At 46.7% G+C, this 23337-nt stretch overlaps 1 protein-coding gene across 1 annotated transcript in view; it reads right to left on the bottom strand.

Moving 5' to 3' along the window:
* The window catches only part of LOC137432911 (syntaphilin-like), a 41226-nt gene extending 24966 nt beyond the window's left edge, over positions 1-16260 (bottom strand). Inside the window, exon 1 of the mRNA XM_068125224.2 lies at positions 16093-16260. Within this exon, the coding sequence (XP_067981325.2) occupies positions 16093-16137 (45 nt within the window). The 5' untranslated portion in view covers positions 16138-16260. The remainder of the gene's footprint in view (positions 1-16092) is intronic.
* Between the last annotated feature and the right edge of the window lie 7077 nt (positions 16261-23337).

The raw sequence follows: 23337 nt of genomic DNA, 5'->3' as shown, positions 1-23337 counted from the left end.
AATGTGCATAAATAGTGCGTTAGAAACAAGTGACCTAAAATGTGATATGATGAAAAAAATCACAATTCGATATGTGCCGCAAATAGCTAGCATGTGCCCGAAAATACCTAAACATCTACAAGATCTACAAGAGGGACCAAGTAAGTGAATTACAAGATGATTGAGCTTCCAATTATCAGAAAGCAAAGAAAACAGGAATTAGTGTGAAAAAAACAAACAAATAAAGATGATAAACTAGATGGTATTCATAGAATACTTATCCTGCACAGTCAACTTTGTGTGAGCCAACTCTTCTGTTTATGAACGTTTCTTTTTTTTTGATCCAATATGGCTGCCAAACCACGTGAGCGATGACATCATCAATTTATATTCTCTAAATAATTGTTGCATAGATCATTCTCAATAAATTTCAAACTGATCAGACAAAACGTTGTCCCTGTCGAATTATGACGCCATAATTATGGCACTAATGATGTCATCGTTAACAACATCTATTCCCCATATGGAGTTATTTACAATGAGCCACGTTTCAAATTTTTTTCCATAGAGCGGTTTTGGAGATATAGAGGTGCAACGTTTTTTGGTTTTTCCAAGATGGCGGTTTTCGGTTTTCCTGTAACACATGACCTATGACGTCATGATTATCATTAAAATATTCTAAAGGAGTAGGCGCTCCGATGGTGAAAATTTCGTGTCCATCAGACCAACAGTTGCTGAATTTTTTAAAATAATGATCGGATGGATAACTTAAGTGTTGTAATTTGTGGAATTATGACATCATAACGAAGGCACCAATGACATCATCATTAACATATCTTTTCCCACATGGGGAGTCAGTGACAATGAGCCAGGTCTCAATTTTTTCCATGGAGTAGTTTGAGATATCGAAGTGCGAAGTTTTTCCAAGATGGCGCCTGTACCACGTGACCTATGACGTCATAATAATCATTTAAATATTGTACAGGAGGAGGCCCTCCTATGGTGAAAATTTCGTGTCAATCACACCAAGAATTGTAGAGAGAAAAATTCATGCTGATCAAATCAAGCATTGTACTTGTCGAATTATGACGTCATAATTAAAGTACCAATGACATCATCATTAACATATCTTATCCCCCAAGCCGAGTATTGACAATGAGCCACGTTTCAGTTTTTTTTCCATGGAACGGCTTTGGAGATAGAGGTGCAACCTTTTTTCTATTTTTCCAAGATGGCGCCTGTACCACGTGACATATGACGCCATAATTATCATTTTTAAAATTACACAGGAGGAGCCGCTCATATTCTGAAAAATTTGTGCCAATCGGACTAACAGTTGCAGAGGAATATTTTTTTTTCATACTGATCAGATCAAGTGTTGTACTTGTCGAATTATGACATCATAATTAAGGCACCGATGACATCATCAACATATCTTATTCCCCATGGTGAGTACTTGACAATGAGCCACGTTTCCATTTTTTCCATTGAGTGGTTTGGGATAGAGGTGTAACGTTTTTCCAAGATGGCGCCTGTACCACGTGACCTATGACGTCATAATATTCATTAAAATATTCTAAAGGAGGAGGCCCTCCTATGGTGAAAATTTCATGTCAATCGGACCAACAGTTGCCGGGAAAATGAATTTTTTAAATGCAGACACGGCACACACTTTACTTTACTGAAATGCAGACACGTACGTAACTGAATGCTTAACCCCGCTTTTCGCTTCACAAGCGCAGGTTAATAATGAGGTTCATCATACTAAAATACGCCATTTCGTGTTTGTCTGATTAATTTTTGACCCCAATACATTCCGTCGTTACTTATCCAATCTCAACCAAACTTGACAGGACGACGAAGGGTTACATAATGAAGGTTGTAGCGCATTCATTTGCCCCCCTCCCCAAGGGGGTTTTCTCCCCCAAATGGGTTTTCCCCACCGTTGCCGTCAATGGAGTTGCGTGTTGAGGTGCATATCAATGTTAAATTAGCTTTTGTCATGTATGCAGTGCAAATGTTCACCGTTGTATCCCTACACCGGGACCGGGTTGTATCCCTACGCCAGAGCTCGGATGGCGCTGCTGTGAATCGGGCCTTGATCGGCAGAGTGAATAAACGCGTACGACAATTGATCGCAGTTTGTCGAGATACCTTACATGGCGACGAAGGTAAACATCTAGACCATGACATCTTTCGGCCATATCGATGAATTCGACCCTCATGAGGGGGATTTTGACACGTATTCTGAGCGTTTGTCTTTCTACTTCGAGGCGAACGGCATTGCGACCGAAGGCCTGATGAAGGCCGTCTTCCTGTCCGTTTGCGGAGGTGAGACGTTCACACTCGTTAAAAACCTGATTCGGCCTCGGACAATCCAGGAGCTCACGTATGCAGAGCTCAAGGCCGCTTTGAAGGAACATTGCAACCCATCTCCTTCAGTCATCCTGTGTCGGTTTAATTTTTACATGTGCAGACAGCAGCAAGGTCAGTCGATCGCAGACTTCATTGCACACCTCAAAAAACTGTCACATCTGTGTGAGTTTGGGGACACGATTGATGACATGCTTCGTGATTTGCTGGTGGTTGGCATGTCCGATGACCGCACTCGTAGACGCCTGCTTGCTGAGAGAAGACTGACGTTCCAAAATGCCAGAGACACCGCAATTTCCATGGAAAGTGCTGAACGCAACGCTACAAGCATCGGTGCCACTCGCTCATCTGGTACCAGCCCTGCTGTGAATCGGTTGGATCATGTTCAGCCACAACGTTGGAACAAGGCTCCTCGTCAGAAGCCAGTGCAGTCTCAAACCCACAACAACTGTTTTCGGTGCAACGGAAAGCACCCTCCGGAGACGTGTCGGTTCAAAGATGCCACCTGCCATTTCTGTTCGAAAACTGGCCATATTGCTCCAGCTTGCATCACTCGCAAATCGGGAAAAGGAAAAGCTGCTGACAAGATTCATCAGTTTATCGGTTCGGAGGAACCCGAGCTTGACCAGGTGAGCTCTGTTTCCGACAACTCAGAATCGTATGACCTGCTTCATATTGATTCTCACCATAGGCGGGACCCTCTTCTTGCCAATGTTGTCGTCAACAATCGACCATTGCAAATGGAGGTCGACACTGGTGCGGCCGTCTCGCTCATCAGCCATGCTGTTTTCACAAACCTGTGGAGTGATGCTGACCGACCCCATCTGAAACCTACTACCTATGGACTCTCCACCTATACAGGTGAGAAGATTGTTCCCTGCGGTACATGTGATGTCACGGTGGGCTACGATAACCGTGAGTTTCACCTACCCCTGATCGTCATTCCTGGAAAGGGCCCTTCCTTACTCGGCAGGAACTGGTTGAGCATAATTCGACTGAAGTGGGAAAGCATTCATCAACTCCGGGCAGCCAATGTTTCTCCTACCGCAGCATACACACTCAAAAATGTGCTGGATACGTACCCGGATGTCTTCAAGGATGAGCTTGGAACCTTGAAAGGACATACGGCTAAACTCAGGGTTGACCGGGATGCCAATCCTATATTTTGCAGGGCTCGCCCAGTCCCTTTCGCCCTGCGTGAGCGGATTGACAAGGAACTGGATCATCTTGAAAATCTGGGGATCATCGAGCAAATCCAGTATGCCGAATGGGCGGCGCCCATCGTTCCAGTCATAAAATCGGACCAGTCCATCCGCATATGTGGAGATTATAAAATGACCGTGAACAGGTGTTCTTCATTGGATAAATATCCAATCCCGAGGATCGAAGACCTCTATGCTCGTCTCACGGGAGGCAAGACTTTTACGAAACTCGATCTCAAATCCGCCTATCTACAGCTCTGCTTGGACGAGAATTCGAAACAGTATCTTACCATCAACACGCATCGTGGGTTGTATAGGTACCACCGACTTAGTTTTGGAGTGAAATCTGCACCTGGAATTTATCAGCGTGTCATGGACAGTTTGTTTGCCGCCGAACGCAACGTCGTTTGTTACCAGGATGATATTCTGGTTACTGGTCGTACGGACGCGGAACATCTACAGAACCTGGAGAGAGTTCTGAAGAAGATTTCGGACTCCGGCCTACGTTTGCGTCGAGACAAGTGCAAGTTTATGGTGCCATCAGTCACGTACCTGGGTCATACGATTGATGCCGAGGGTCTACACCCGACAGATGAGAAAGTCCGAGCTATCAAGGATGCTCCTTCTCCACGAGATGTGACCGAATTGAAGTCATACCTCAGTTTGCTTCAGTTCTATGGTCGTTACATCCCGAATGTGACCGACGTTTTGGGCCCCCTTTATCGGCTTTTGAGGAAAGGAGTCTCCTGGAGCTGGGGGTCTCGTGAACAATCAGCATTCCAGACCTCTAAGGATCTGCTCAAATCGTCCAATGTTCTCGTTCATTTTGATCCAGAGAAGGATCTTGTGCTGACATGCGATGCCTGTCGGTATGGAGTGGGGAGTGTATTATCGCACGTGATGCCTGATGGTACAGAAAGACCGGTTGCATTTGCATCCAGAACGTTGACCCCGGCAGAGAAAAACTATTCCCAACTTGACAAGGAAGGATTGGGAATCGTTTTCGGCGTTGGCAAATTTCGCCAGTACCTTCTTGGACATCATTTCACGATTCGCACTGATCACAAGCCGCTGATCAGTCTGTTTGGTCCAACTAAGGCGACATCTGACACACTACCGCCCAGGATCATCCGCTGGTCCCTGTTTCTCGCTGCTTATGACTACACCATATGTTATAAGCCCGGTTCGTCTATCACAAATGCAGATGCCATGAGTCGGTTACCCCTTCCAGAATCCGTTGATGATTCGCCTACACCAGGATCCATTATCGCACTGATGGATCATCTGGAAGATTGTGCTGTCGATTCTGGCCAGATCCGCACTCATACTCGACGAGACCCCGTTCTGTCCAGAACTGTCCAGGCTGTACAGCTTGGATGGCATTTGCTACCTGAGGGTGACCCAGATTTTGCGGCTTTTAAAGCACGTAAAAACGAACTCAGCGTGGAAAATGGTTGCCTACTCTGGGGATGTCGTGTCGTGATCCCGAAAAATCTGCGTTCCAGGGTCATGGATGAAATCCATGACTGTCACCCCGGGATTGTGAAGATGAAGTCACTCGCCAGAAACTATGTGTGGTGGCCGAATCTTGATGCTGATATCGAACATCATGTTCGACATTGTTACCCCTGCCAGAGCACCCGGAATACACCTGCGAAAGCGCCACTGCATCCCTGGGAATGGCCCAGCGAACCGTGGCATCGCCTACATCTCGATTATGCCGGGCCTATTAACGGCAGCATGATTCTAATAATTACGGACGCGCACACAAAATGGATTGATGCCTATGTGACGCGTGGTACTACGTCAGCCATTGTCATCGAAAGACTCAGACGCTGTTTCGCCACTCATGGTCTGCCCAGGATGATCGTGAGTGATAACGGTTCGTGTTTTTCCAGTACCGAGTTTGCCAAGTTCACACGTCGGAACGGCATCAAACATAAGTTTGTCAGCCCACATCACCAGGCTTCAAATGGCTTGGCCGAACGATCCGTGGGAATCATCAAATCCGGATTGCAGAAACTTCAGGAGGGAACCCTGGAAACAAAGCTGTCTCGTCTCCTGTTCAAATACCGCATCACGCCACAATCAACAACCGGTGCAGCTCCGTCTGAGTTATTGATGAAACGACACTTGAGATCGACACTTGACAATCTCAAACCAGACATATCATCAAATGTTTATCAAAGCCAGCTTAATCAAAAGTTGGTGCACGATAAGACGTCCAACAGTCGATGTATCAACATTGGAGATCCAGTGTTTGCCCGAAATTTTGGTGCAGGTGCGACGTGGCTACCGGGAGACATCATCGAGAAGCCAGGTCCACTGTCCAGTGTGATTCGCCTGCAGGACGGCCGCGAAATTCGTCGACATCAGGACCACATAACCTACCGTCACTGTGAGTCGATGGAGCCTGTAGCATCGTCACAGTCAGGACAACAGTTCGACCCGCCACTGCCGGAGATCGTCGTGGCCGCTCCAGCCGGCTCGGATGCCCCGAAAACCTCTGCAAACGCTACACCCTTCGTGGAGACCAAAGGAATCACCTCGGACTCTGTATCCACTGGTACACCGCGACCCAAAGGAATCACCTCGGACTCTGTATCCACTGGTACACCGCGACGCTCAATGCGTGAGAGAAAAGCACCCGACCGGTTGAATCTTTGAAGATGTTTTTTTTCACGTTGACACATGTTCTATTTTCACGTATTTTCATTATTCTCATAACCGTTTGCACACATATTTTCACATGTTTTGGAAATGTTGCTTTTGAAATGTCAATTCTGGAAATCTAGCACGTATTGCTCTTGGTAATTTTGGACTTAAAGGGGAGGATGTCATGTATGCAGTGCAAATGTTCACCGTTGTATCCCTACACCGGGACCGGGTTGTATCCCTACGCCAGAGCTCGGATGGCGCTGCTGTGAATCGGGCCTTGATCGGCAGAGTGAATAAACGCGTACGACAATTGATCGCAGTTTGTCGAGATACTTTACAGCTTTATCGTGGCGTTTTTCCAAAGACGCTTTTAATAACAAAATTGATGATAATCGCATATTGTTAATGTTATTACAAACCAATATCAATACTAACAATGTCCCACTTCCCCAAGGCGTTTTTCCTGCAGTGATAATGTGTATAAATAGCTTACAGTTATAATGGCCTTTCTGTGGTGGGAGCAACAGCTTCTCCAGGAAAGAAAAAATATTATAAATCACAAACACGTATCCCTTTTTAAACAGTTGCTAATGCTCTTTATAACACTAAATGAAGAAATTTGGAGGAATCCTGAAAATTCGTGAAGTAAGGTTTACTTACAGAAATGAGCAAAGATCTACTGTACTCTATATAACCCACAAAAGTTGGGTTAATAACATGTCCCTCTGCCGCTAGCGTGGGGTTTTTCGAAGGGAACTTTTGAAACTCGCTCCTGCTGTTTGATACGAAACTGAAAGGGAGGAAGACCGGGGTGTGCTCATTTACCAAGCAGCTAGCTTGCGCTTGCCAAGCCAGCCGTTCCTTAACGGTTTTGAATGCAATGGTTGCTCGAATGGTTAAACCACTTGGTGATCTATCCACAAGAAACTTGGTAAATGAACACACACCCAATGTTCTTGAGAGCCGACCATATATCGACTGTAATACACAGTGCATTCAGAAAGTATTCAGACCTTCACTTTTTTCACATTTTGTTATGTTGCAGCCTTATGCTGAAATCGTTTAAATTCATTTTTTCCCTCATCAATCTACACTCAATAGTCAATACCCCATAATGACAAACAGAAAACAGGATTTAAGAAAGTTTTGCAAATTTTTTAAAAAGAAAAAAACTGAAATATCACATTGACATAAGTATTCAGACCCTTAACTCAGTACTTAGTTGAAGCACCTTTGGCAGCGATGACAGCATCGAGTCTTCTTGGGTATGATGCGACAAGCTTGGCACACCTGGATTTGGGGATTTTCTGTCATTCTTCTCTACAGATCCTCTCAAGCTCTGTCAGGTTGGATGGAGACCATCGGTGGACGGCCATTTTCAGGTCTCTCCAGAGATGTTCGATTGGGTTAAAGTCAGGGCTCGGGCTGGGCCACTCAAGGACCTTCACAGAGTTGTCCCGAAGACACTCCTGCATTGTCTTGGCTGTGTGCTTAGGGTCATTGTCCTGTTGGAAGGTGAACCTTCCGCCCAGTCTGAGGTCCTGAGCGCTCTGTTTCAGGTTTTCATTATGGATATCTCTGTACTTTGCTCCGTTCATTGTTCATTGCTGAAAAACACCCCCACAGCATGAAGCCACCACCATGCTTCACCGTTGGGATGGTATTGGGCAGGTGATGAGCAGGGCCTGGTATCCTCCAGACATGACGCTGAGAATTGAGGCCAAACAGTTCAATCTTGGTTTCATCCGACCACAGAATCTCTTTTCTCACAGTCTGAGAGTCTTTTAGGTGCTTTTTTGCAAACTCCAAGCAGGCTTTCATGTGTCTTTCACTGAGGAGAGGCTTCCATCTGGCCACTCTGCCATAAAGCCCAGATCGGTGGAGTGTTGCAGTGATGGTTGTCCTTCTGGAAGTTTCTCCCATCTCCAAACAGGATCTCTGGAGCTCATCCAGAGTGACCATCGGGTTCTTGGTCACCTCTCTTACCAAGGCCCTTCTCCCCCGATTGCTCAGTATGACCAGGCGGCCAGCTCTAGGAAGAGTCCTGGTTGTTCCAAACTTCTTCCATTTAAGAATTATGGAGGCCACTGTGCTCTTGGGAACTTTCAATGCAGCAGAAAATTTTTTGTAGGCTTCCCCAGATCTGTGCCTCGACACAATCCTGTCTCTGAGCTCTGCAGGCAGTTCCTTCGACCTCATGGCTTGGTTTTTGCTCTGATATGCATTGTCAGCTGTGAGACCTTATATAGACAGGTGTGTGCCTTTCCAAATCATGTCCAATCAATTGAATTTACCACAGGTGGACTCCAATCAAGGTGTAGAAACATCTCAAAGATGATCAAGAGAAATGGGAGGCACCTGAGCTAAATTTCAAGCGTCATAGCAAAAGGTATGAATACTTATGTCATTGTGATATTTCAGTTTTTTCTTTTTAATAAATTTGCAAAACTTTCTAAAATCCTGTTTTCTCTTTGTCATTATGGGGTATTGAGTGTAGATTGACGAGGGAAAAAATGAATTTAAACTATTTCGGCATAAGGCTGCAACATAACAAAATGTGAAAAAAGTGAAGGGGTCTGAATACTTTCTGAATGCACTGTACAGTCACGTGAAAAGGTAAGTACACCCCATGTAAAGTTTTGAGTTTTTCAACATATTTCAACATACAGCTATTTGATCTTCATTTCAACAATATTGATAAAGGTGACATAATATAACAAATATCATGAAACATTTACACTTTGTAGTCCATTGTATAATTTAAATAAACATAAATGCAAATTTCCCATGTGGAAAAAGTAAGTACACCCCTACATTTATCACAACTTCAAATACCTAAAATTAGAATCAGGTGCACCAGCTCAGGTGCAAATGATTAGAACATCGTTAGAGAGGATCTTGGAGGAACCTGTCTTATTTAAACCTCAGACATTTAGTTTGGTTTGCTCTTTGTTGTTGAAGTGTGTGGCGTCACCATGCCTAGATCAAAAGAGCTCTCTGAGGCCTTCAGAAAGAAGGTTATAGATGCCTACGAGTCTGGGAAGGGATTTAAAAAGATCTCCAAACAATTTGAAATCAATCATTCGACTGTCCGCAAGATCATCTACAAGTGGAGAAGATTCCAAACAACTGCCAACTTGTTCAGGCCAGGCCGCTCCAGGAAGTTCAGCCCGAGAGCAGACCGCAAGATGCTGAAAGAAGTCTCTAAGAACCCCAGAATGTCATCACGGGACCTACAGGTAGCTCTTGCCACTGTTGATGTCAAAGTACACGAGGCTACCATTAGAAAGAGTCTGCACAAATTTGATCTACATGGGAGGTATGCCAGGAGGAAACCATTGCTGTCCAGAAAGAACATCAGGGCAAGACTAAAGTTTGCCAATGAACACCGAGGCAAAGAACAGCACTTCTGGAACAATGTGCTCTGGACAGATGAGTCAAAGTTAGAGCTATTGGGCCGCAGTACCAGAAGACATGTTTGGCGAAAACCAAAGACAGCATTTGACCACAATAACCTGATACCAACTGTAAAGCATGGTGGTGGAAATATTATGGTTTGGGGCAGCTTTGCTGCATCAGGGCCTGGGCAGCTCACCATCATAGAATCCACTATGAATTCTTCATTGTACCAGAGGGTGCTTGAGGATAATGTGAGGCCATCTGTCGGAAAGTTGAAGCTCAACCGAAGGTGGACCTTGCAACATGACAATGACCCTAAACATACCAGTAAATCCACCAAGGAATGGCTGTAAAGAAAGAAATGGAGGGTTCTGGAATGGCCAAGTCAAAGCCCGGATCTAAATCCCATCGAGATGTTGTGGGGGGATTTGAAACGAGCTGTGCATGCAAGAAACCCCTCAAACATCGCACAGCTGAAAGTATTCTGCATGAAGGAGTGGGCAAAAATTTCTCCCAGTCGATGTTAGAGACTGGTAGACAGTTATAAGAAACGCCTACTTGAGGTTGTTTCTGCCAAAGGGGGCAATACCACCTATTGGAGCCAAGGGTGTACTTACTTTTTCCACAGGCGAAATTTGCATTTATGTTTATTTAAATTATACAATGGACTACAAAATGTAAATGTTTCATGATATTTGTTATATTATATCACCTTTATCTATCAATATTGTCGAAATGAAGATCAAATAGCTGTATGTTGAAATATGTTGAAAAAGTCAAAACTTTACATGGGGTGTACTTACTTTTTCACGTGACTGTATACACCCCAAAGAGGAATGACCCTTCTTGCCGCTCCCGGAGTAAGCAGGTGTACTAGTGGAATATAAAGTCATCAAAGTTAGTTCCCAGCATCTTAGGTGTTGATCAGAAACCATTGTGAACCTCAATGTCAAACAAATGTAATGGGAGAGAAACCAGAGAGTGGAGATAATGAACTACTCCCAATAATGAGTGGTTAACAGGATATCCCAGAGGTACGTGCACTCTCTTCCAAGCTGGCTGGGTGGGTTTGAATCCATCGATAAACCGTCGTCCCTCGGATGGACGTTAAAAACCGGGCATCCTGTCCGTCAGCATTAGTTGGTGGATGTTAAATATCCCACCTGTTTCGTTAACAAGGAGTAGGCGAGCTATCACCGGCACCCTGTACAAACTACAAATTCCGGCCTTGACTGCTTGAAAGGTAACGACAAACCACTCAGCACAACCTAAGCGAAGAAACTGCTTCACCAGCACCAGCGCTCTGCAAAGAGTACGATACATCTCATGTCATCAGATGTGACCATGAAGGGCCGTAGGATAACAAATTCCATGTTATTTTAAATTTCAGAACATATTTCATGCTAAAATATATACAAATCGAGTATAAATTCACTTAGCTCGGTCAGATAAGCACAATGAGAAAGAGAAAAGTGCTGTCATATGGTTTCCAGCAGAAACACATCAACAAACCCCTCGGCAGCTTGAAATTTCATTATTCAAGTCGAATAAACATAAACAAAGTACAGGATATTTATTCCAGGCACAGGTCGTGCTGTTGACACTCAGCGGGCGATTTACCAGTTAATCCTGTCCCGACCGAACGTGCCCATCATGCGTCAGCTGCGTCCCTTCCTTTTGCCTCCTTCCTATTGCCTCCTTACTATTGTCCCTTCCTATTGTCCTTTCCTCTTGCCCCCTTCCTATTGCCCCCTTCCTATTGCCCCCTTCCTATTGCCCCCTTCCTATTGTCCCTTCCTACTGCCCCTTCCTATTGTCCCTTCCTATTGCCCCTACCTATTGTCCCTTCCTATTGTCCCTTCCTATTGTCCTTTCCTATTGTCCTTTCCTCTTGCCCCCTACCTATTGTCCCTTCCTATTGTCCCTTCCTACTGCCCCTTCCTATTGTCCCTACCTATTGCCCCTACCTATTGTCCCTTCCTATTGTCCTTTCCTCTTGCCCCCTTCCTATTGCCCCCTTCCTATTGCCCCCTTCCTATTGCCCCCTTCCTATTGTCCCTTCCTATTGCCCCTACCTATTGTCCCTTCCTATTGTCCCTTCCTATTGTCCTTTCCTCTTGCCCCCTACCTATTGTCCCTTCCTATTGTCCCTTCCTACTGCCCCTTCCTATTGTCCCTACCTATTGCCCCTACCTATTGTCCCTTCCTACTGCCCCTTCCTATTGTCCCTTCCTATTGCCCCTTCCTATTGTCCCTACCTATTGTCCCTACCTATTGCCCCTTCCTATTGTCCCTTCCTATTGTCCTTTCCTCTTGCCCCCTTCCTATTGCCCCTTCCTCTTGCCCCCTTCCTATTGTCCCTACCTATTGCCCGTTCCTATTGTTCCTTCCTATTGCCCCTTCCTATTGTCCCTTCCTATTGCCCCCTTCCTATTGCCCCCTTCCTATTGTCCCTTCCTATTGCCCCTACCTATTGTCCCTTCCTATTGTCCCTTCCTATTGTCCTTTCCTCTTGCCCCCTACCTATTGTCCCTTCCTATTGTCCCTTCCTACTGCCCCTTCCTATTGTCCCTACCTATTGCCCCTACCTATTGTCCCTTCCTACTGCCCCTTCCTATTGCCCCCTTCCTATTGCCCCCTTCCTATTGTCCCTTCCTATTGCCCCTACCTATTGTCCCTTCCTATTGTCCCTTCCTATTGTCCTTTCCTCTTGCCCCCTACCTATTGTCCCTTCCTATTGTCCCTTCCTACTGCCCCTTCCTATTGTCCCTACCTATTGCCCCTACCTATTGTCCCTTCCTACTGCCCCTTCCTATTGTCCCTTCCTATTGCCCCTTCCTATTGTCCCTACCTATTGTCCCTACCTATTGCCCCTTCCTATTGTCCCTTCCTATTGTCCTTTCCTCTTGCCCCCTTCCTATTGCCCCTTCCTCTTGCCCCCTTCCTATTGTCCCTACCTATTGCCCGTTCCTATTGTTCCTTCCTATTGCCCCTTCCTATTGTCCCTTCCTATTGTCCCTTCCTATTGTCCTTTCCTTTTGCCCCCTTCCTATTGCCCCCTACCTATTGTCCTTTCCTTTTGCCCCCTACCTATTGCCCCCTACCTATTGCCCCCTTCCTATTGTCCCTTCCTACTGCCCCTTCCTATTGACCCTTCCTATTGCCCCTTCCTATTGTCCCTACCTATTGTCCCTACCTATTGTCCCTTCCTATTGTCCTTTCCTCTTGCCCCCTTCCTATTGCCCCCTACCTATTGCCCCTTCCTATTGTCCCTTCCTATTGTCCTTTCCTACTGCCCCTTCCTATTGTCCCTTCCTATTGCCCCTTCCTATTGTCCCTTCCTCTTGCCCCCTACCTATTGCCCCTACCTATTGCCCCTTCCTCTTGCCCCCTCCCTATTGTCCCTTCCTATTGCCCCCTTCCTATTGTCCCTTCCTCTTGCCCCCTACCTATTGTCCCTTCCTCTTGCCCCCTACCTATTGCCCCTTCCTATTGTCTCTTCCTATTGCCCCCTTCCTATTGCCCCTTCCTATTGTCCCTTCCTCTTGCCCCCTTCCTATTGTGCCTTCCTCTTGCCCCCTTCCTATTGTGCCTTCCTCTTGCCCCCTTCCTCTTGCCCCCTACCTATTGCCCCTTCCTCTTGCCCCCTTCCTATTGTCTCTTCCTATTGCCCCTTCCTCTTGCCCCCTTCCTCTTGCCCCCTTCCTCTTGCCCCCTACCTATTGCCCCTTCCTCTTGCCCCCTTCCTATTGTCCCTTCCTATTGCCCCTTCCTATTGCCCCTTCCTATTGTCCTTTCCTCTTGCCCCCTACCTATTGTCCCTTCCTCTTGCCCCCTACCTATTGCCCCTTCCTATTGCCCCCTTCCTTTGTCTCTTCCTATTGCCCCTTCCTCTTGCCCCCTTCCTCTTGCCCCCTTCCTCTTGCCCCCTACCTATTGCCCCTTCCTCTTGCCCCCTTCCTATTGTCCCTTCCTATTGCCCCTTCCTATTGCCCCTTCCTATTGTCCTTTCCTCTTGCCCCCTTCCTACTGCCCCTTCCTATTGTCCCTTCCTATTGCCCCTTCCTATTGTCCCTACCTATTGTCCCTACCTATTGCCCCTTCCTATTGTCCCTTCCTATTGTCCTTTCCTCTTGCCCCCTTCCTATTGCCCCTTCCTCTTGCCCCCTTCCTATTGTCCCTACCTATTGCCCGTTCCTATTGTTCCTTCCTATTGCCCCTTCCTATTGTCCCTTCCTATTGCCCCCTTCCTATTGCCCCCTTCCTATTGTCCCTTCCTATTGCCCCTACCTATTGTCCCTTCCTATTGTCCCTTCCTATTGTCCTTTCCTCTTGCCCCCTACCTATTGTCCCTTCCTATTGTCCCTTCCTACTGCCCCTTCCTATTGTCCCTACCTATTGCCCCTACCTATTGTCCCTTCCTACTGCCCCTTCCTATTGCCCCCTTCCTATTGCCCCCTTCCTATTGTCCCTTCCTATTGCCCCTACCTATTGTCCCTTCCTATTGTCCCTTCCTATTGTCCTTTCCTCTTGCCCCCTACCTATTGTCCCTTCCTATTGTCCCTTCCTACTGCCCCTTCCTATTGTCCCTACCTATTGCCCCTACCTATTGTCCCTTCCTACTGCCCCTTCCTATTGTCCCTTCCTATTGCCCCTTCCTATTGTCCCTACCTATTGTCCCTACCTATTGCCCCTTCCTATTGTCCCTTCCTATTGTCCTTTCCTCTTGCCCCCTTCCTATTGCCCCTTCCTCTTGCCCCCTTCCTATTGTCCCTACCTATTGCCCGTTCCTATTGTTCCTTCCTATTGCCCCTTCCTATTGTCCCTTCCTATTGTCCCTTCCTATTGTCCTTTCCTTTTGCCCCCTTCCTATTGCCCCCTACCTATTGTCCTTTCCTTTTGCCCCCTACCTATTGCCCCCTACCTATTGCCCCCTTCCTATTGTCCCTTCCTACTGCCCCTTCCTATTGACCCTTCCTATTGCCCCTTCCTATTGTCCCTACCTATTGTCCCTACCTATTGTCCTTTCCTCTTGCCCCCTTCCTATTGCCCCCTACCTATTGCCCCTTCCTATTGTCCCTTCCTATTGTCCTTTCCTACTGCCCCTTCCTATTGTCCCTTCCTATTGCCCCTTCCTATTGTCCCTTCCTCTTGCCCCCTACCTATTGCCCCTACCTATTGCCCCTTCCTCTTGCCCCCTCCCTATTGTCCCTTCCTATTGCCCCCTTCCTATTGTCCCTTCCTCTTGCCCCCTACCTATTGTCCCTTCCTCTTGCCCCCTACCTATTGCCCCTTCCTATTGTCTCTTCCTATTGCCCCCTTCCTATTGTCTCTTCCTATTGCCCCTTCCTATTGTCCCTTCCTCTTGCCCCCTTCCTATTGTGCCTTCCTCTTGCCCCCTTCCTATTGTGCCTTCCTCTTGCCCCCTTCCTCTTGCCCCCTACCTATTGCCCCTTCCTCTTGCCCCCTTCCTATTGTCTCTTCCTATTGCCCCTTCCTCTTGCCCCCTTCCTCTTGCCCCCTACCTATTGCCCCTTCCTCTTGCCCCCTTCCTATTGTCCCTTCCTATTGCCCCTTCCTATTGCCCCTTCCTATTGTCCTTTCCTCTTGCCCCCTACCTATTGTCCCTTCCTCTTGCCCCCTACCTATTGCCCCTTCCTATTGCCCCCTTCCTTTGTCTCTTCCTATTGCCCCTTCCTATTGTCCCTTCCTCTTGCCACCTTCCTCTTGCCCCCTTCCCATTGTCCCTTCCTATTGTCCTTTCCTCTTGCCCCCTACCTATTGTCCCTTCCTCTTGCCCCCTACCTATTGCCCCCTTCCTTTGTCTCTTCCTATTGTCCCTTCCTCTTGCCACCTTCCTCTTGCCACCTTCCTATTGCCCCCTTCCTCTTGCCCCCTTCCTATTGTCCCTTCCTCTTGCCCCCTTCCTATTGTCCCTACCTATTGCCCCTTCCAATTTTAATAATTAATATTGATACCCCAACTCAACCCCAAACTCCCTTTATTTTATTTATTTTAAATTCTGGTCCAGTCCCGAGCCACAAGCCAAGCGAAGGCCATTTGGCCCACCCTGCCTACTTCATACTCGCCCATCAGCATTTCAATCCAATCCGCGTTGATTATCCTTGTTTTGTTTTAGCTCGGAGCTGGCGCACAATGGCCTGCCCTTTTCGCAGGAGCGTGGGTGTATGTTCTAATATAACCCGATATTGATCACGAGGTACAGAGTGCGCAGACAAGAGGCCAAATACGTATACAGTTACACGGTGATCGAAAATGGGAGATCTGATCAGGAGATGATATTGAAGGTTTTGTGCGAAAGGGATCAGGGAGGAGAACGGACGAATGAACGACGGGAGAATCTGAAGGAAATCAGGACAACGGTTGATTTTAAAAGGCGAAACGCGAGGATTGATAGGAGGGATCGAAACGAAGCGATCGCCGCACAAGCTCCATGATGAGTCCGCGATGATTCTCTCACCTTAACCGTGTCCATCATCAGGCCCGTTTGATTGGCAGGCATCATATCACGATGACGGCAAAGGTGGCACACGAACACCTTTTCGTTTTATTCCACCCGCGCCGTCTGTCACGGCGCAACCTGCCGACACCTTTGTTTCCTCCGGCCTCACTCGTCCTCTTCTTCTTCTTCTTCACGAAGGATCCACGCTGCTCGACTGCACTAACATTGCTCCATGATCTCGCTCTATTTAATTCTTTCCTTTTTAATTGTTCACGTGAAAAACGTGGAATTGTCCCTCAGATTCCTTCCACTGATTCCCGTTAAACGTGTTTCCTCATATTTGTTTTTTTGTTATTTTCCGCCTGTGTTCGCTCATTTAATTTTTCTCGTTTTTAACAAGTGAAAACTTATCACCGTTATTATTATACTCGTTATTATTTGTCAATAACTCATCTGATTGATTCGTGGGAATTGGATTGGGGGGGACGAGATGCAACCACCGCCCCCCCCCCAATCCCCCAATTCACCACCCAATAGTAATAAAGCAATTTCCCCCTAAAAACACTCATTCTATGATTTTAACTTTTGCTATTTATCTTACTTGTTGGAATAAGAATAACATGTCTTATGTTAACCGTCGCCATCAAATAAACAACCACCCCGTGACCCTGTAACCCTGTTAAGTGTTATGTTACAGGGCTGTTATTGTTAAACCCGTGTGCAAACCCTGACAATGTTAACCCACGCACACACCTAGACAATGTTAACACGTGCACACACCCAAACAATGTTAACCCGTGTGCACACCTTAACGTTGTTAACACGTGCGCACACCCTGCCAGTGTTAATCGATGCACACACCCTGACGTTGTTAACCCATGCACACTCCCTGACGTTGTTAACCTGTATGCACACATCCTGAAATGTTAACCGTGCACACACCATGCCAATGTTAACCCTTGTGCATACCCTAACGGTATTAACCCATGCACACACCCTGGCGTTGTTAACCCATGCACACTCCCTGACGTTGTTAACCCATGTGCATACCCTAAAGGTATTTACCCATGCACACACCCTGGCGTTGTTAACCCATGCACACTCCCTGACGTTGTTAACACATGTGCATACCCTAAAGGTATTAACCCATGCACACACCCTGGCGTTGTTAACCCATGCACACTCCCTGACGTTGTTAACCCATGTGCATACCCTAAAGGTATTAACCCATGCACACACCCTGGCGTTGTTAACCCATGTGCATACCCTGACCTTGTTAACCCATGTGCATACCCTAAAGGTATTAACCCATGCACACACCCTGGCGTTGTTAACCCATGTGCATACCCTAAAGGTATTAACCCATGCACACTCCCTGACGTTGTTAACCTGTATGCACACATCCTGAAATGTTAACCGTGCACACACCATGCCAATGTTAACCCTTGTGCATACCCTAACGGTATTAACCCATGCACACACCCTGGCGTTGTTAACCCATGCACACTCCCTGACGTTGTTAACCCATGTGCATACCCTAAAGGTATTAACCCATGCACACACCCTGGCGTTGTTAACCCATGCACACTCCCTGACGTTGTTAACCCATGTGCATACCCTAAAGGTATTAACCCATGCACACACCCTGGCGTTGTTAACCCATGTGCATACCCTGACCTTGTTAACCCATGTGCATACCCTAAAGGTATTAACCCATGCACACACCCTGGCGTTGTTAACCCATGTGCATACCCTAAAGGTATTAACCCATGCACACTCCCTGACGTTGTTAACCTGTATGCACACATCCTGAAATGTTAACCGTGCACACACCATGCCAATGTTAACCCTTGTGCATAACCTAACGGTATTAACCCATGCACACACCCTGGCGTTGTTAACCCATGCACACTCCCTGACGTTGTTAACCCATGTGCATACCCTAAAGGTATTTACCCATGCACACACCCTGGCGTTGTTAACCCATGCACACTCCCTGACGTTGTTAACCCATGTGCATACCCTAAAGGTATTAATCCATGCACACTCCCTGACGTTGTTAACCCATGTGCATACCCTAAAGGTATTAACCCATGCACACACCCTAGCGTTGTTAACCCATGCACACTCCCTGACATTGTTAACCCAAGTGCATTCCCTAAAGGTATTAACCCATGCACACACCCTGGCGTTGTTAACCCATGTGCATACCCTAAAGGTATTAACCCATGCACACACTCTGGCGTTGTTAACCCATGCACACACCCTGGTGTTGTTAACCAATGCACACTCCCTGACGTTGTTAACCCATGTGCATACCATAACGGTATTAACCCATGCACACACCCAAGAAAAACTGTTTTAAACTGTGTGTGTCCCCATAACGGTCCTGTCGGATCATAAGGCAGTGGGCAATGCCTTCGGGTGGCAGACGACTCTTGTTGGTCACAAAGTGGGCAGCGATGGCTGCAATGGGGCACGATTTGTTTTGTACTTACTGTACACAGTCATGGGGTCCTACCAATGATAATTCAGAAACGAAGTTCAGGAAAAGCAGACGATTTTAAGCATTATGCTGAATTGATGATCTCTAATAAGAGTGAAACATGTTTGTGGCTATTGTATTTTCTCTGCTTATGATATTTTGAACAATATTGTCCATGTGCATTGTGTGGGATTTTTCACTTTCTTTTATTCCTCACTTTAAGCCAAACACTATCACCATCCAGATATATTGATCATGATCCCTAATTTGCATATTAGTGCCAATAGTGCAGCAGATAAACACAAAAATTGTGCATTTTATGATAAAAGCATGAAATTTTTAACATAGTTAGTGCATACCATAAGGTTTATTTTCAGATGTGGAGGGAAGTCAGATTTGACCTCTGAGAACCGTGAGAGATCAAATCCAAAATGGCCGCCAGTCCACCGAGTCTAATGTTCAAACGCGCTTAATTTTGGAACCAAATAGTGTAGAAAAACATTATAGGTGTCATTTCCAACTAAATTGGGGGTGCCCAGAGGTGAATGATGCTTTCAATGAACTCCTAGGCATGCCAAGTGAGGTCAGTGAAGGCTCAATGTTACTGCTAGAGCGATTTGTGGTGCTGATGTACGATAGAACCAGTGAGAGCACGGAAGTGAATGATGCCAGGAAACAGCTCTTCACACAGAAGTGTAGAACTCTAGAGAACATTCCTCCAACCCAGGCAACACTCAAGCAGCACATCAAGCGCACTTGCCACCAGGCCAACTGTTGTAACCAGGCATTGGTCATGGATCCAGAGATGCCAGACCCACCTGACTGGGGCTGGACAAAGGAGACAACTGGGTGGCAGCCTCTTTGGACCACTCTTCCTGAAGCATCAAAATCGTGCCATAAATTGATCCACTGTGGCTGCAAGAAAGGGTGCACTGGATGCTGCAAGTGTGCCAAAGCTGCACTCAAGTGCACTGCACTGTGCTTCTGTTCTGGAGACTGTTAGATTTTGATCATTACCAATTTTCATCATTGCACTTGATTTAATGTAAGCTTTGGTGGACATACTTGGTTAACTACAGTTATTTTTTCAGAGGTTATTGCATCATTCCTTGCAGTGTAAACACTTTTTTTTCATCATTTCTGGTCTTTGGGTGTTCTGTACCTATCCCTGTACCTGAAAAAATAAAGTTTTAAAAGTTCAAATGAACTTTTTCCAATAGCAGTTCCAACTGCAGTATCATAAAAATAGATATTTAACGTAATTTGACCTTGACCGTGACCTAAATGCATGTCCTTGAGTTCTGGCGATCTCAAAAGTATCACCAAATGAATGGGCTTCCCCAATTTAGTTGGAAATGACACCTATAAGCGCGTTTGAACATTAGACCCGGTGGACTGGTGGCCATTTTGGATTTGATCTCTCACGGTCCTCAGAGGTCAAATCTGACTTCCCTCCACATCTGAAAATAAACCTTATGGTATATACTAACTATGCTAGAAATTTCATGCTTTTCTCAAAAAATGCACAATTTGTTAAAATATGAGAGCTTATCCGCTGTACTATAACCACCGGTTTGAATCGCATGCCAGAACCAAACTGCCATATTGCTTTAACCTCCACCACACTCTTCCTACAAACGCTAAGAAAACCACACAACACTAATAAAATCATTTAGATACATTTATTAACACTTCACTTTATTAGAGCATTATACAAGCTCGTTCTACCCACTTTCCATTGTTAAAAACACAACGCCTCAACTACAGTACGAGCCACAACACCGCCTCAACCAAAGCTCAACCGTGCCATGCCACCTCGACCACCACTTCAACCACAATGATCACACAACCACAATCAATCACATAACCCTGTCACTGAGAAAGCCATTCAGGAATTGGAAGCTGAATTACTACAACAAGACTCGTTAGGAGGTCCAGTTTCTCCCCAGCAGCTTTCCACGGCTACTGCCCGATAAATCTTGCATATCAGATCTCACGGTGTTTGTCTGCGTGGGAAATGTGGACTCAACATTACCAGTTCACCAACCACCAGATTCCGATCTTGGATCTGAACCTTATCCGACAGTAGCATGCCCAATGCTCCAGGAACCGTACTTATACTTATAGTGAGAAGTCCAATTCCCCATCAGCAAACCGTTCTGCCACTCCGACAGTCTGTGTTGGAGACTTGGTGTACTTGCACTCAGATGGATCCAAGCCTCGAACACGGGATCGTTACCTGGTTGTTGTGTTATAATGCAAATATACAATATATTATGCAAATATACAATGTACAATGCAAGTATACTTGATGCATGGATACACATCACGGGATGTGACGTGACACGGAGGGAGGAGTCTGGCGTGCTAAGCCGGAGGTGATGGACGTGCTGATGTGAGCTCTTGGGCACGGCCTAATTATCTGATGCCCAAGTAGTGACTGGTTTGCTGTTTCCTGTAATAAACAGTTGAGCCTTTGCTGTTGTGGAATCCTTGAAAGCGCCCGACGTGACAGGGAACTGGTGTGACATCTGCAAATTTGCTGGCTCTCAACTCCGAAGCTCATCGTTCCATGGAAGACAATCTGAGTGTTACAAGGTACCCACATGGGCCACACTTGCCATCACGCATCCGCACAAAGGTTCCTGTGATGATGGCGACTCAGAGCGGCCATCTATCGTCCCCCAGATGCACCTCACACCTCCCATTCTCTGAACTCCAGCTGAACGTGTCCTGATGCCAAGTCATCCTCCAGCTGTTCTGCCCTCTGTGCTTGATCTTCGCCGTGATTCCCAGATTCAACGCCATGGTGATGAAAGCACGGCAACCATGTCACCTCCTATGAGGAGATCAGGATGTTTACGTATTGTGTTGAAGAAGGTACACGACTGCATGGATGAACGGACTCCTATAATCAAGCACACAACGTCGATCAACTCCAACCCAACATGGCGGGTGCCGTAAAACATCATCGTCGTAAAGCAAACATTAATTCACAGCACTAACATAACATTCTCCCCCCCCCCCCTTCCCCCTTTTGAAAGTTCAGATATGGAACCTGGATACATAGTCCCGTAGGTAACCTGGACGGGCCCGGACCTGGGTAAGCCGATGTTGAGGCCCATCAGGTGGAGGCTGCAGCTCAGGTAATGGGGAAGCAGGCATGTCTAGTGGTGCAGCAGCCGGAAGGGTGGCAGGCATGCCTGGCAGGGCCACAGGTGCATCCAGCAATGCTTCAGGTATAGCCAGGGAGGCAGGCACATCCACACTGAAATCTGATGGATCTGTCAGTCAGCGGATCCGAGCTACATTCCAGCCATCAGTCAGCTGGAATTTAGCTCGGCCCAGCTGACGGCTGACTTGAAGGGGCGAGGACCAGAAGGAGCACAGTTTGTTGTCACGATGAGGTCGATGGGTCCTGACCCAATCCGAGAGCTGGATGGTGGGCGTCTTAACCCTGTGTGCCCTGTCAAAGCTCTGCTTCATCTGGTGTTGGTGCTTGTTAACCATGCATCGCTCACGTCTACCAAGCCAAGCGCGATAATATAAGTTTCAAAGGACCAAATTCAACGAGTCCACGGCACGGGAGGCTCTCCTGGCAGAGCGAGGAAAAGAGGAGGTAGTGGAAGAGAAAATTCAGCCATGCTCATCACCAAATGTTGGGTTGAAGAAGGGACTCCTTTAATCAAGCACATAACGTCGGTCAACTCCAGCCCAACATGGCGGGTACCATAAAACATCATCGTCGTAAAGCAAACATTAATTCACAGCACTGACGTAACATGCCAGTGTGCAGACATAACACTACGCTCACTCCTCAAACACTTGGATGACTACGTTCTTGATGGATGAGAGGTTGCAGATGTGTCAAAGGGGCAGAATAATCCCCAGGTGCCTGAGGACAGTCTATACAGTGATGGTGCCTTTCCGCTTAACCTGGCATTGTCAGTCTATTACCTTCAGGCCATATGTACAAATACTGTCCTGGTTTTCAAATATTCTTTTTGTCATGTCCCAGCATTGCAGTATTATTTAATGTTGTAACTTGATTATCCTGGTGTTTATTCCAAATATTTTGCATTTCTTCTACGTCTTGATATATCATATGTACATATACTAGTTAACGAGTTAACGGGAAATGCTGGTGTCGCGTGAATCCCTCAGTTAATACTGTGGGCTCACGGATGACCAAACGGCTTCTAACTCCGAGGCGACGATCAATTGCCGATTTGACTGCAAGCACGGGGGAGGAAGAAGGAAGAGGAAGAAGCGGCGAGCCCTTACCTGTAGCGATCCGATGGCAGCTCCGATCCTGGAGGAAATGAACTCAAACGGGAATCCGGGGTAAAATGTACAAAAATAAACAGGTTTATTATACGGAGCCCGAGAACAATGGACGCGACGGAAAAAACAAAATCCTAAGTTGGGATGTCCCCACACCAGACTTAACAACAGGACAAAGGAGGAATCAATAAAATAAAACGTTCGTTGTGTATTTGTGAATGCGTCTTATCTGTCTCTGTCGTCCAGGCCCCAAGCTCGCGTCCAGACGCGGCTCCGTGCTTGGCGGGAAGGAGGCCTCAGTCCGCCTCGTTCAGGCGCTCCGCTAGTCCAGCGCACGCCGCCACCAGGTAGGCCCCACTCACACACAGGCACCAGCCTCGCTCCAAGCTCCGCTCCAAACACCAAGCCTCAAGAGCACCAAGACCAAGAAGAACCCAGGGAAGCGAGCGCGAAGGAAAACCAGGGAAGAAGCCAGCCAAGAGCTCCTAGCACCA

Source organism: Myxine glutinosa, chromosome 8 (assembly GCF_964187855.1).
Source record: "Myxine glutinosa chromosome 8, kmMyxGlut1.1, whole genome shotgun sequence".
In the NCBI taxonomy this organism is placed as follows: Eukaryota; Metazoa; Chordata; class Myxini; order Myxiniformes; family Myxinidae; genus Myxine; species Myxine glutinosa.
The sequence above is the reverse complement of the archived record's forward strand: the minus strand, read 5'-3'. Positions and strand labels throughout refer to the sequence as shown.